The 12,692-nt window shown below is 41.8% G+C and overlaps 3 protein-coding genes across 7 annotated transcripts in view; 2 read left to right on the plus strand and 1 right to left on the minus strand.

Moving 5' to 3' along the window:
• The first annotated feature begins 96 nt into the window (after positions 1-96).
• Positions 97-2,080, plus strand: lg03h12orf43 (linkage group 03 C12orf43 homolog). Of its 2 annotated transcripts, none has more exons than XM_044111715.1 (6): positions 97-246; positions 453-486; positions 867-1,016; positions 1,098-1,168; positions 1,278-1,365; positions 1,462-2,080. In XM_044111715.1, the coding sequence occupies exons 1-6, from the start codon at positions 135-137 to the stop codon at positions 1,775-1,777; spliced, it is 771 nt and encodes a 256-aa protein (XP_043967650.1). In that variant the 5' UTR covers positions 97-134; the 3' UTR covers positions 1,778-2,080. The 2 variants fall into 2 exon arrangements, with proteins under 2 accessions (XP_043967650.1, XP_043967651.1); XM_044111716.1 differs by having other exon boundaries at positions 98-246; positions 918-1,016.
• The window catches only part of LOC122828287 (RNA-binding protein Musashi homolog 1), a 40,866-nt gene continuing 29,747 nt past the window's right edge, over positions 1,574-12,692 (plus strand). The window contains exon 1 of the mRNA XM_044111714.1: positions 1,574-1,697. The gene's annotated coding sequence lies outside the window, so the exon portion shown is untranslated. The remainder of the gene's footprint in view (positions 1,698-12,692) is intronic.
• On the minus strand, positions 1,869-9,783 carry hnf1a (HNF1 homeobox a). Of its 4 annotated transcripts, none has more exons than XM_044111707.1 (10): positions 8,971-9,783; positions 6,123-6,322; positions 5,822-6,002; positions 4,649-4,851; positions 4,274-4,416; positions 4,053-4,194; positions 3,776-3,964; positions 3,590-3,702; positions 3,425-3,509; positions 1,869-2,424 (listed from the first exon to the last, which is right to left on the minus strand). In XM_044111707.1, exons 1-10 carry the CDS (start codon positions 9,267-9,269, stop codon positions 2,294-2,296), a joined length of 1,686 nt encoding a protein of 561 aa, XP_043967642.1. In that variant the 5' UTR covers positions 9,270-9,783; the 3' UTR covers positions 1,869-2,293. The 4 variants fall into 4 exon arrangements, with proteins under 4 accessions (XP_043967642.1, XP_043967645.1, XP_043967643.1 ...); XM_044111710.1 differs by having other exon boundaries at positions 8,036-9,110; XM_044111708.1 differs by lacking the exon at positions 8,971-9,783 and adding an exon at positions 7,671-8,008.

Below are 12,692 nucleotides of genomic sequence, written 5' to 3' on the forward strand. Positions count from 1 at the left end.
GTTATACATTTCTCTTCTACAGAAATCATAATAAAAGTGGCAGTCTTCTTTTTTGTGTGCAATGAAACGAGGGACTACATTACCCAGCATTCTCAGTTGAAAACAGAGAAACTCAAGCAGCACGTGGTGATAACATGGCGTCCCGCGCTGAAAAGAGAGTTTCTAAGGACTCCAGCAGCAGTGACGACGAAGAGCTTAAAAAGTGCCGGGAGGCCGTTTGGGAAATCCAAACATTTAAGACAAAAGGTAAAGGATGCTAGTATTTATGTGCCATTTTAACATTTGCAGCCGTTTTAGTAATTAATCCGGAATGCACATACCAACAGAGCTAGGACTTGTGTGTTCATGTGAAATACGTTGGACGACTAAATACGTTTTAGTTCCCTAGATTTTCATGAGTTTGACGGTCGCCGTGCACATCAGGAGGCTGACACTTCTGTTTCTTATTTCAGATGGGGATGGCAGGGTTAAACAGGAGTCTAAGCGGTAAGTGTTGTCACATTTACTAATTTCACAGCAGTTAAACTTAATGGACTTTGTGCAGAGCTGAAGTCTTCCACATTAAATTAAAGAAAGTGTGGAAGTTTATTTTGATATTTTACACAGCCATAAAGTCTGAATCTGGGATGCATCATGCACCAATCAGAGATGTTTGGTTGATCTCTGAATGTTGTAAAGCTCTGACCAACCATCTTTATGATAAAAATGTTTATTGCAAAACATTTCTTACTCCAAAACAGCCCAAGACCCGCATCTAACACTTTAAACTGGTCAGTTTCTAAATAACAAATTTTAGATGTAGATTAATGGTTTTTATACTATAATCGTTATGCTGTGGAGAAAATTAAAGTTTATGCATCTTGCAGCCTCTTAATTAAAACTGAGGGGCATAGTGTACGAATTCTGTTGTGCAACAGCGTTGTGGTTGCTGACCATGAGCATGACGGAAACGAGCTCCAGGTCACCCAAGGATTTCGGAAACACGTCGCTAGAAAGCTGGAGGATCTTCTGGACAGGTAGGGAAAAGTTGTAATTTACAGAAGAGGATCATTATTTCTTCAGGACTCCAGTTTTTAAGCAGCATTTTTGTTCTTCAGTTGCATTTCAGAAACGCAGCACATAGCCTCAAATTGTCTGGAATCAAAATGTGATGATGGTCAAGATGAGGGTAAATGTCTGCTCTTTCTTTAAGCAGATTCGCTATTAGAGGAACTGGCTTCACCTCTTTTAAGATTATTATTATTATTATTATTATTTTTTTATTTTTTTTGTTGCAGGATTTCGTTTGTTTTCTACATCCGTCCCAGGACAGGAAGATGCCAAGCCTTCGTCACCAGCCAGGCGTCGGCCTCCTCCCAGCTCAAGGTTTTCTCTTTTTATCGCCTTCCCTTTTATTTCAAACGCTTGATTTGGATTTTTTCAACTTCCACAGAACATTCTACATTTCTGTGCTGCTTGCAGTGACAGCGACAGCGAGATGGAAACCAGACTGAAGGAGGCAGCGGTGTCCATCAGTGACCTGTTGCCTTCATCCATGCGCTCATCTTCCTCTGTAGAGCCTCTCGGCTCAGAAGTTGGAGCAAAAAAGAAGAAGGTGGAAGAGGAAGAAGAGCAATGTGTCGTCGAGAAAAAGACGAAACGGAAAAAAGAAGAGAATAAGCAGGACTCTGTATCCTCTGCTCATCACAAAGGCAATGGTGAGCAGGAACACTCTGTAGTCAACATAAAAAAGAAAAAGAAGCGTAAAAGAAATACAGAAGAAGAAGCTTTGAACTGAGTTTTTAATGTAGTGTTTACTTATTCAGGCTGTCTGTGTTTTGTGCTGAACTGATCAAGTGGTGTGGGACACTCAATTATTTCTCAGATAACACAAGGCATCTAGTTTGTTTATAAAATAACTTTACATCCGTTCTTGATAGTTATGCATATTTCTTTTTAAACTTCTCATCCAAAGTGAAAGAAAGCATTTAAGGAAAGCAAATTAAAAACAATGCAGGTAACATTTGTTTGCCGAGTTTCATCTGAAGTCACAATTTCCGAGAAAAACAAAATATTTTAATAAAAATATTTTTGGTGTTGATCTTGAGAGATATTTCTGCTATTTAAGTTGTGATTTTTTTTTTTTCTTCTTTAATATCAGTTGTAGGTACTACTTAAAGTTGTGCCAAGTCAGTTTTTACTCTCGGACATCACTGGTTCCGGTCTCCAGGTTCTCCTCCCAGTGTTAGCTGAGCCTCCCCACACCTCCTTAGTCCAGCTGGCAGGCCGGAGCCGCTACATAGCCAGGGAGGTGTTACTGGGCTGTGGACACCATTTGTGTAGGCATATAGGAGCCGATGTCTGTGGGTGAAGGGGAGAGGAGGTGAGACTGATGGCGTTCTGTCGTCTGGGAGGAAGGATACAGCTCGAGGCTCTCAGAAGACGCTGTTCAGAAGAGTGATAAAATCAGTTTAGACTCAGCTTAGAAGTTTCTGGCAAAATTAGTTTCTTCTACTCAACCACCCACCCACAGGAGCATCAGATTTGAAAACGCAATTTGCTTTTATTCTTACATTTAAAAAAATAGATAGCATGTCAGAAATGATTTATACCATACTCGGTAATTCATGTGAAAAAAATGGCTGTACAGAAATAAAACTCATTTTATAATGGCTTATTGCATCTTTCTGATGGTGAGTGAAAAACAGAAGCAGGAGAAATGCTTTGAGATTTAAATGGACTTGATTTGCTGATCATGAGTAAATATGACTTTGTCTGTATGAGCAGGAGTTTAGGCAGTTTATTGGTCTGGAGCATGAAGGAGTATCCTAACACTGCCCAGAAGGATAGACATCAACAACAGATTGGCTAACAATCACTTCTCCCAATAAGTGTGGAAAGAATTATGGCATAGTTTCCAAACAGTTTTGAACCCTTCCAATTCATACCTGTGCGTGTCTTCATTTTTTTAAAATAGTTAGGTACCTTAATCAATTGTTTAAATTGTTGGTTGTCAAATGAAACCACCTCCTGGATGGGTAGGAATTTAGCATGGCCAAAGGAAAACGTTCCCATCTTGTATCCAAAAGAACGTGGTTATGATGAGACCAAAACTACAAAAACATTTAAGAGAGCCTCATCCCCAAGCTGATTTCCAAACACGTTGGTGGCAGAGTGATGGTTTAGACTTGTATTGCAGCCACTGGACATTAGTCAAACATGCACTTTTAAGATCAGAGTTAAAAGTGCATGTTCAAGCCATCTGTCTGACAACTAAAGCTTGGCAGAATTTGTGTTTACATTCTTCTAATCGGATATCATTTCAAGCCTAATCTTAGTCATACTTATAACAATTCAGCTTTTGTATTTTCAGAATCACTATTCATGGAGATTCTCTTAAATATATTTGGACACTGAGTGGTGAGGCTTTGCTCTGGTACTCTACCTGGTACAGGTGTGTGTGGCTGCAGGTGTAAAGAATCTTCCTGCAAAGGGGAGTCCGTCTCTTCCTCAGGATCTGCTGTGAGGATCTACTCGAAACAAAGTTTAAGGTCGAGGTTTAAAATCTTACTGAAGATCTACCAGCCCAATAAAGTCATCGGAGGCATACCTGTCGGACCGCAGCGAGGCTGGTCAGGGTCCCCAGACTGCTGCTGTCAGTGATGACCATGGCTTGAGACAGCAAACTGGACGAATGGTACTGAGGCGACTCTGACTTGTACACTGTCATGGGGAAGAGATGAATGAGTCTTTGCCTTCTGTGTGATGTTAAACGTATATGCTGTTGAAGCCTTACTGTGACATGGCAGCTGTGTCATGGTTGCCATGAACGGACTGGCAGCCATGTGACCCTGAAGCTGCTGTTGTATTGCCTGCTGGTGGGGTGTGTGAAGCTGCTGCTGGAATGAAATTGGCTGGAGAGTGGTGAAACCCGCCCCCATGTTGTTAATGACAGGGACGGTCTGTGATTGCGTAGGGGCCAAACCTGTGAAACATTAGGGATAGACCTCACTCTTTGTATTTTTATATTTTCCATCCTAAACTATGGAGAGTAAATCGAGAGACTGAGGTACCTATTAGAAGCGAGGACTCGCCCAGACTCATGAGGCTGGGCACTGAGGCCATGATGAGGCTCTGTGAGGAGGCCGGAGACGCAGAAAGACTGTGCAGGGATGTCAGAGTGCTTACTGGGGGCAGTGGTCCACTGCCAGACACCTGCAGCCAGGGGGAAAGTAGAGTCACAATGGTGGGATTACTTAGTGTGGACTGGTGAAACACCAGGACAAACACTCACCAGCTTGGGGTTATGAGACTCGAGGAGTGTATGGCTGGGTTCTAGTTGCACAGGGCTGATCACGAGACGTCCCACATGGTCCCCTATGCTGCTTCTTGCTGTGCTCCCGGTGTCACAGGAGATTTGCTGGCTGTACTTCACACCTAGGAAAGCAGTGTGAATCAGGTTTCAGGAGAATATCCAGGGTGATTAGTTTACACACATCAGCGTCAGAACCTGCACAGTCATGTCTACCAAAGTCTGCGGTACTTGGAAGACCACTTTAGTCATAACAGCTTAATCCCTAATCCCAGTTTACAGGAAATAGTCCTGTTTTTAACTTTATCTACAAAGAATAGAAACTGTAGGGTTGCTCAACCAGTTGTGGCGTATTACCATGCTCAGGACTTGTTGCAAGGGTGGCATTAGAAGAGGAAGCTGACTGGCTGTTGAAAGATGTGTCAAGGGCCAACTTGTGACGAAAAGCCTCCTCTTTACGCCGGTTGGCAAACCAGTTGTACACCCTGACTTCAGTAACTAGGTTTGAACCCAGACCAGCAAGCTGGGAAGGGGACACCCCTCTCTGGAGGCACTCAGCTCTGAAAAATAAGAGATACACTTACAGATGAGTTAGCAAATGAAAGGTATGAACTGTTGGCTTCTTGTTGACTAAATAATCAAGATGCAAATGCCACAATGAAATCAGTGGTGCTTCATTTCCCAAAGGAATAGAATATTGGGAGATTTTCATGTTGGTTCCCAAAGCAGCTCTGACTTGTTGAGGTATGGCCTCCAGTAAACCCTTGAAGGTTTGCTTTCGTTCTTAATACTAAGATCTTGACAGGCCACCATAAGTCCTGTAAGTTGAAAAACTACATGGATTGGACTTGTTTGTCCAGTACGCCCTACTGATGCTTGACTGGATTGAGAGATGAACATTTTTGAGGCTACCACAACTAAAGCTTCTCTAACCATTCCTGAAGGAATTTTGCTTTGTGGCAGCATGACTTGTTCTGTTGAAAGAGTATACAGTCATCAGGCAATACTTTTCCAATTCAGACAAATCTACAGTCAGTGCGTGGACATTTTTTTTTTCCCCATCAGAAAGACCGTTAAGTTCTTTTCCTATATGAGCAAGAGTGGCTCAGCTGTTGAATCTGATTAAAGGAACCAGCCTTTGCTGCCCACATGCATTCATGAGCCTTTGTTCCCCATGAGTCTGGTGAGCAATCCAATATAGCTACTGCTAGCTCACTCACTTGACCATCTTTGATAGACACCAACACATGTTTCTGGAGATTCTCTGGCCCAATCTTCTATTCTTGACGATTCAACCCTTGTCAGACTTCCTCAAGTTCTTATTTGTTCCCATTTTTATGCTGCTAACATTTCAACTTTGATGATAAAATGTTTTCTTCCTAACATGCCCCATCCATTAAAAGGTGCCATGAAAAGGTGCCATGAAAAGGAGCGAAGCAGTGTTATTCACATCATCTATGACGATAATGTTTTGCCCTATCGTTGCATATCTGCAAAATAAAAAATGGATAATCTAAAATCTTGCCACACCTGTTGCATTCCTCTACCAATCCCTCTCTTTCCTCCTTGCTGGGGTTCTTCTGACGTTCATAGGCATTGAAGAGGATCTGTAGGGATGCCGGGCCCCACTTGAACCTGTTCCTCCGTCCTTTTTTGGTGTCTTCTCCTTGTTCCTCCACTGGTGCCAGGCCATGTTTGGCATTGGTAAATTCTAGATAAAAAAACCCCCCATAGTTTCTATTACCAATGTGTCTCTATCTCCTAGGACTGCTGCTGGCTTTGGGTTTAAATCAAGCAGAGCTTGGTGCTTCTGTGCAGGATTTGTACTCACGCTGGCTGATCTCGCACTGCTTCTTGACGTACCAGCTGTAGAGAGCAGCTCTCTTTTGGTTCTTCATGGGTGTGCCCTTGTTGAGGTGCTGGGAGAGATGGGACTGGTTGAGGCCTGTGGACTCTACCACCTCTCTCTGAGGTAGGTTGTGCTGTTGCATGTAGCTTTTCACAATTTTTGCAACCTGCCAGGGGTCCTCCCTGTTCAGCAGAGAGGGCAAAAACACTTAACAGGTTACACAAGTTTAAAACCACACAGCTACTTAATTTATAAAGCACTTCTGAATACCATTTGTATTCAGAAGTCATGACTTTTGGGTTCCAGGAGAAATCTGCTGGAATGTCCGCTGAAGTCAGAATCATATCTTGTATGAGTTCGACTCCTGTGAGCAATCCAGTATAGCTGTAGAGCTACTAAAACTTGTTTGTTTGCACGTTTGTTGAATTGTGTCTTGTAAAATTACTCAAGACAGAGAGAAATCTGTTGCTAAACATGTGAATTTATTGGATATGCATACAGAAACTGCTATCTGACAGTATTGCTAATAGTAATTGGTCTGGTCACAGAACATGACAAGCACGAAATCTAACTTCAACCATTTTATTTATTTTTTTTAATCTTTCCAAAAGTTGTTTATTAAGTGGGAAAAGCTCCCACAAAATGACATTTAATATCTGAACTAACATTTGCCACTATTTTGTTTAACATTCCTAGTGTATTAAAAAGTTAGAGAACATAGAGAGAAGGATATTTGAATGTTCCTCTTTGCTTATCTCTCTAAATCAGGGGTCTCAAACTCCAGTCCTCAAGGGCCACTGTCCTGCAGTTTTTAGATGTGCCTCTGCTGCACCTGAATAGAATAATTAGGTCATTAAAGCTCTGGAGAACTGGTCTACACAAGGTGGAGGTAATTAAGCCATTTCTTTCCAGTGTTTTGTACCTGTGGCACATCTAAAAACTGCAGGACTGCGGCCCTTGAGGACTGGAGTTTGACACTCCTTCTAGCTCATCCAGCGTTCTGGGCCCTCACTTTTTTGTCTTTATATAATTCAGATTGATTTGGGAGTCTGATTTTGTGGAGATCTCTGGCTGATTTTTCTGATTAGAAAAGAAAGACTTGGATTAAAATTTCAGTCAAATTGTAACAAGACAGAGGGATGATGCGGGCTATATTTTGCAAAGTTGCATTTGAGGCTTCAACACTTGATTGTTAAAAATATCAGTTGTATCTAATGGTGTATAGAGATGTAAATATTTCATGAAAATAAAACTTAACTAGTTGCAGAGACTAATGTTTAAGTATCTAACATACATAAGCTAATCCGCTCGCTAGTTTCTTACATTTTCATTCATTTCAACATTACCATTTCATGATAATTCATTTCATCTCAGCAATGGAACCTTTATTGCAGTGTTTCCCTCTCCCTGTCCTATGTATTTTTGATAAAATATAAAATTAATTCTATGTGCCTCAAAATATTTTCACGGTTCCAGTTAAAATATTGGCCGAGTGTCATTTCAGAGTTAGAAGAAGTTGCCTTAACTTGCGGTTTGAAGCGGCCAATCAGACGCCAGGCTTTCAGAATCTCCTCTAACCCCGACCACCGAGTTTGATGGGTGAAGTTGACAGTTTGGAACATGAAATCATTTATTAAATCATGAAATAACTATGTTTTTACAATAAAAAATAATTACATTTAAATGATTTTATTGACTATAGTTATTTCTATATTGAATAAATTCTCTCTAGTTACAGTTTTATTAATTCATTACACATTAAAAAAAAATTTCAGAAGTTATTTATTTTAATTTGGCACTCTTCACTCCATGCTATTGTTCATGTTTGTAACTTTTGCCTCCATAAATGCACATTTCTGTACAAATATACAGGTAGTCAAAACGGGTTCAATTACCTGCACATGTGACCATCAATACCAAACGCATATTGTTTCCATATTCTCCACAGAACGTGAGAATTGCGACAGCTACCATAGTTTCTATAGAAGTGTCAAGCAGGTACAGGCAGTGACAACATTGGACTTAATGTTTTTCCACACACAGGGAAGCTGCATAGAGGCCTATTGACAGAAAGAGATAAGAGAAAGCACACGGGAGCAAAGTCCAGCCCTTTCGGATCACTGGAGGGGAAGAAACATGTAAAAGGTTTATGAGGCCTAGTTTAACGTTCGGACTCTGTGTGAAAGCTTGAAAATGCACAATACCTTAAAAGACTCCATTTGAAGCAGCAAATATTCAAATATAAGTTCAATTAAATGAAGCACTAAATGAAAACCTTTTTAATGACGAATGCTTTCACACGTTTTTAAGAATCAAGTGTGTCTGTAGGGAATGCTTGTCTTTTAAATTCTCTAAATCTGCTCTTAAAGGCGCGCTCCGAAATATTGCTTAAGCGTTATGCAAACACGGTCTCCTGTTACCAGCCCCGCTCCATTAATCTTCACCTACCTGCATGCATGGAGCTTATTTATTAAGAAATGGCAAGGGAATAATGATGGGGGTGGGTAATTAGTAACTAGCAAAGGAGGAACCCTCTTTAAATTCGCCTCAGGAGCCAGATTGCAGAGAGAGAAACCGAGAAGCATGTGAAGGAGGGAGTATTCAGGAAAGAGGAGAACCGAAGTGAGGAATAATGTTTTAGACAGAAACATAGATTTGGCCAGAACATGGGGGAACAGACTCATTTGATGAGGAGGTTCTAAATTTCCAAAAAATTAACCTAGTTCCTTTAGGGTGGAAAAAATTGCTGTGTGTGCAAAGGCTTCAGTGAGACATCAAGGTGACTCTGCCGTTGCCATGGAATCTCCAGAAAACTTTGGGATGTACTCACTGCAGCAGCCGGTCGACCTCGGCCCTCAGCTTGGACGCCTCTTCCGGAGGAAGCTTCTCCAGCTCTCGGAATATAGGTGGAGGGAAATCCATTTCTCCCTCCTCGGAGCTCTCCCCATCTCCCTTGTCTCCCCTCTCGACGCCGGCTCCGGCCCTGCTGCGCTCCAGCTCGCCCACGGCTTGGACTAGGACGTCCCGGGACAGTCCGGATTCCAGCAGGGCCCAGATGAGCTGCTCCTGAAGGGCGGTCAGACGACTCGGCCTCGCCATGGCTGCCCTCGCCCTCTCCTCTCCCTCCATTGGTCTGGTGTCTTATCGTGCTGCTGCCTCACAAACAAACACTGCTCACATGTGCTCTCCCTGTCGCATTCAAATAGCAGCCGGATGGCCTGCGTTGGGCCTCATTCTTTTTTTTTTTATATACGCGCTGCCCTTCTTTAAATGAAAAACCAGAGCGTTTTAATTTTCCTCCACTGATTTTCCTCCCGATGCGTCCTCAGCTGCCTGGTTTTTGCACTCCACCTGCTGTTTTCCTTTCAAAGGTCAATTTTTCTTTTTTTTTTTTTTAACCTTCCTCCTTTTCACCCCCTCCTCCTTACGAGCGCCCTGTGAACTTTGTCCCCTCTCCCTCAGTCCCCAACAGTGACCAAAGTACAATTTAAGAACAATAACCAAACGTGAGCAAAGTTGCATTTGCAGAGACTTCTGACAAAAGCTGTCTGCCAAGTCAGGGAACGGGTCAATAAATGAGAAGTTGTGATTGCAGATCACGAGGATTTCTTATTTTTAATGTAAGACTTGCTTTAAGGACAGATAATCTTTTTTTTTATCAGGGTTTTTTTTCCACAGGAGAGATTTTCCTCTTTTTATTTCAGAATGCCTGCATACCAGACTCTTGATTATTTAGTGAACTTCTAGTGATTCAAAGCGCTATAAGTTACTGTAGGTCACGCACAGTATGATGAGTAACTTGTGCCAGTAGAGGGCGCTGTTGTGCCATCTATGCATTGAATTGGCCCATTTCTGTAGAAATGTATTTCAGTGACTCGGGTCTCTTCAAGACCAAAACAGCAACAACAAAAAGGTTAGGTATATATGAGGTGAGGTGTATATATCTATATATCTATATATATCTGTTACTTTTGAATTAATTATTTTTGAAATTATTTACTATAAAATGTCTAAACTTGTATTGTTGAAAGAGGCACTCAAAAACAAACTTTTCACTTCCAGGGACTGAAGTCTTTTCCAATTCTTTTAAAAACAGCTCAAGCTCGAAGAGATTTAGTGGAGAGTGTAAAACATCAATTTCCAAGCCTTGCTGTAGATTTTCTGTTAGATTTCTAGACTTTGACTGGACCACTCCAACACAATGTTTTTCTGGTTGTATGTGAAAAGTAATCCTGCTGGGATATTAAGCTTCTTTTGGAACCTCCAGCAGGTTTCCTTCCTGGATTAGCTTCCCTGCACCTGCTTGGGAAAAACATTGCCACACCATGATGCTTCCACCACCGTGTTTCACCATTGGGGTGATGAGTTCATGGTGAGGTGTGATATTAAAAAAAGCTACCTAACCCTTCACCTTTGGCTGAGATTAAACAGAAGGCACTGTTGTGTGAAATTTTAATTAGTGGTGTCAGAATAAGATGAGATTAAATACTGCATCCCACACTTTTCAGATAGGGTGAAAAGTTTCTTTCTTTTAGAAGACCTATAAGCATTGGCCTTGGATGCACGCGTCTAGATTCTATTTTAAATAAAATGGCATTAAAAAATGATCTGCTTCACAAACTACGTACATCAAGGTTTCTCAGAGTAGAGACGTGTAAGACTTATCCAGGTATTCATCAGGCAGGTAGAAGTGAGCAGGTTTGAACTTGTAGCATCAACAGGTGGTAGAAAACGCGTCGCTGTAACTAACCACAAATTTTCCCTTTGCAGATTTGTTTCACCCCAATCCAGCTTGTCTTTGTCCTTAATCCATTTCTTTCTTCTTTTTTTTTTGTCAAAGAAAGTTGGCTGGAATTAATTGTGGGGTAACTGTAAAGCAAACTAAATGAGAGGTAATGCGCCCTCTTCGCTCCCTCCCCCCTCCATTCTCTTTTCAGTGTAAACGCTCACTTTCTCCACCCCGATCGCATTATACCGTTCTCATGTTCAGCCTATCAGCACCTTTTTGTGTCCAGCTCTTGTTACCCCACCCCACCCTTGGGATGATGGCGTTATACAGTATTTGGAAGGGTAACAGAGCTCCCTCTATCTCCCTAAGACATGCCACTGACCTGTAATTAAGACTCATTGTGCTACCGAGAGGAAACTCCTCACGCAAACGGACAGAGGGCAGTGTGTGTGGACTTCCAACAGCTCAGATACCGCTGTGACTAATGCCGCACCACACAGCCAGGTTTTATCGAAAAGAAACACATGTGGCACACACTGGAGCGTGCATGTTTTTGGTCCTCTCCGAAGGGAATTCAAAGCTGTGCTGATTGGTAATGAGACACAATCCGCACTGCCCATCTCATTAACAAACCATTGCTCACCACCTGTGTGTGTGTGTGTATGTGTGTGTGTGTGTGTGTTTCCATTGCAAACACCTCTCTCACTCCATCGGCGCTTTGGTCTGGCCTTTCTTTTTTTTTTTGCCCTCCCAACCTATTCAACCCCATTGATCATGCATGCAGAAACTTAACACACCCCTCAACTCCCGTCCAAATGGCCCCCTGTCCCACTTCTAGAGCTCCATCATCAGTTAGTAGACCTGCTTGCAGTCAGGACACTGACTGCGTCGCTCAATGAGGATGGAGCACACTGTAAGTTACCATTGTGGGGGCACAATCTGTCTCCGTATTGTTCCCCTCTGTAATAAATGGCAGTGGTAACATACTCTTTTTTTTTTTTTTCTATTTTTCTTTTTTTTTAAAAAAAGCACCTCCAAACTTTCTTCGAACTCCAAGCCTCTTGTAAGGCAGCAATGAGTTTTACACCCACCTTAAGTCAAAGCTGTCATTCCCTTTGTTTGAGTTGGACGGGCTATTGATCGGCCTTAACATTAGTTACCAGGTCACATGTTGAGTCGGTGTTGAGAAGATTAGCGGGAGCTGGCTTTAGTAGCTACTAATTAAATGCTTAAACCTCAGCAATGAATGAGCATGCAGCACACAAACCTTCTGTTGTCCCACACTGCGTAACCCGGTTTGCAGTGTGGAGGCAGACAGCACAATAATGGACTCTGAAACACCTTTGCCCTTCACAGAGCGCTAAAGTGATGCAGCTAGACAGCATTTAGAGTTTAAGCATCAGCTATTACACATGTAAAAATCAAGGATATCATTGAATAAGTACATAATGAACTGTGAGGTGTATTTCAAGCTTCTCAGGTGTGTTTTAAACTATGTGTTCATTCAGTCCTGAGATTTTTCCTCTAAACTTTGAGCCGTTTCCCTTCCTGTTTCTGCAACATTAAAGACCAGGGGAAGAGTCTATCATAAATCAGTTATTTTTATCTTCAAATCATTTCTGATAACTCTTTATCTTAACTGAAGTGGGTTTTGGATCAAGGTGGTCAGCATTAGCAAGATAGTGACAGGAAGCCGGGAAACCGTCTCTTCAAATTAATGGCCCAACTTCCATGACTTAGAAGTAAAACATAACATCAATGGTATGTTTACAGATAGATTCCTTCCTTCCTTTCTTTTATTATCCACATGCACATTTTGTATA

Source organism: Gambusia affinis, linkage group LG03 (genome assembly GCF_019740435.1).
Source record: "Gambusia affinis linkage group LG03, SWU_Gaff_1.0, whole genome shotgun sequence".
NCBI classification, from domain to species: Eukaryota; Metazoa; Chordata; class Actinopteri; order Cyprinodontiformes; family Poeciliidae; genus Gambusia; species Gambusia affinis.

Coding starts and splice junctions, on each gene's coding strand:
- lg03h12orf43 (XM_044111715.1), top strand. CDS start 135: ATGGCGTCCCGCGCTGAAAAGAGAGTTTCTAAGGACTCCAGCAGCAGT. Junction 487..866: donor GTTAAACAGGAGTCTAAGCG/GTAAGTGTTGTC, acceptor TGCATCTTGCAG/CCTCTTAATTAAAACTGAGG. Junction 1,366..1,461: donor CGGCCTCCTCCCAGCTCAAG/GTTTTCTCTTTT, acceptor TGCTGCTTGCAG/TGACAGCGACAGCGAGATGG.
- hnf1a (XM_044111707.1), bottom strand. CDS start 9,269: ATGGAGGGAGAGGAGAGGGCGAGGGCAGCCATGGCGAGGCCGAGTCGT. Junction 4,195..4,273: donor AGTCTCATAACCCCAAGCTG/GTGAGTGTTTGT, acceptor CCCTGGCTGCAG/GTGTCTGGCAGTGGACCACT. Junction 3,965..4,052: donor CGAGTCCTCGCTTCTAATAG/GTACCTCAGTCT, acceptor AATGTTTCACAG/GTTTGGCCCCTACGCAATCA.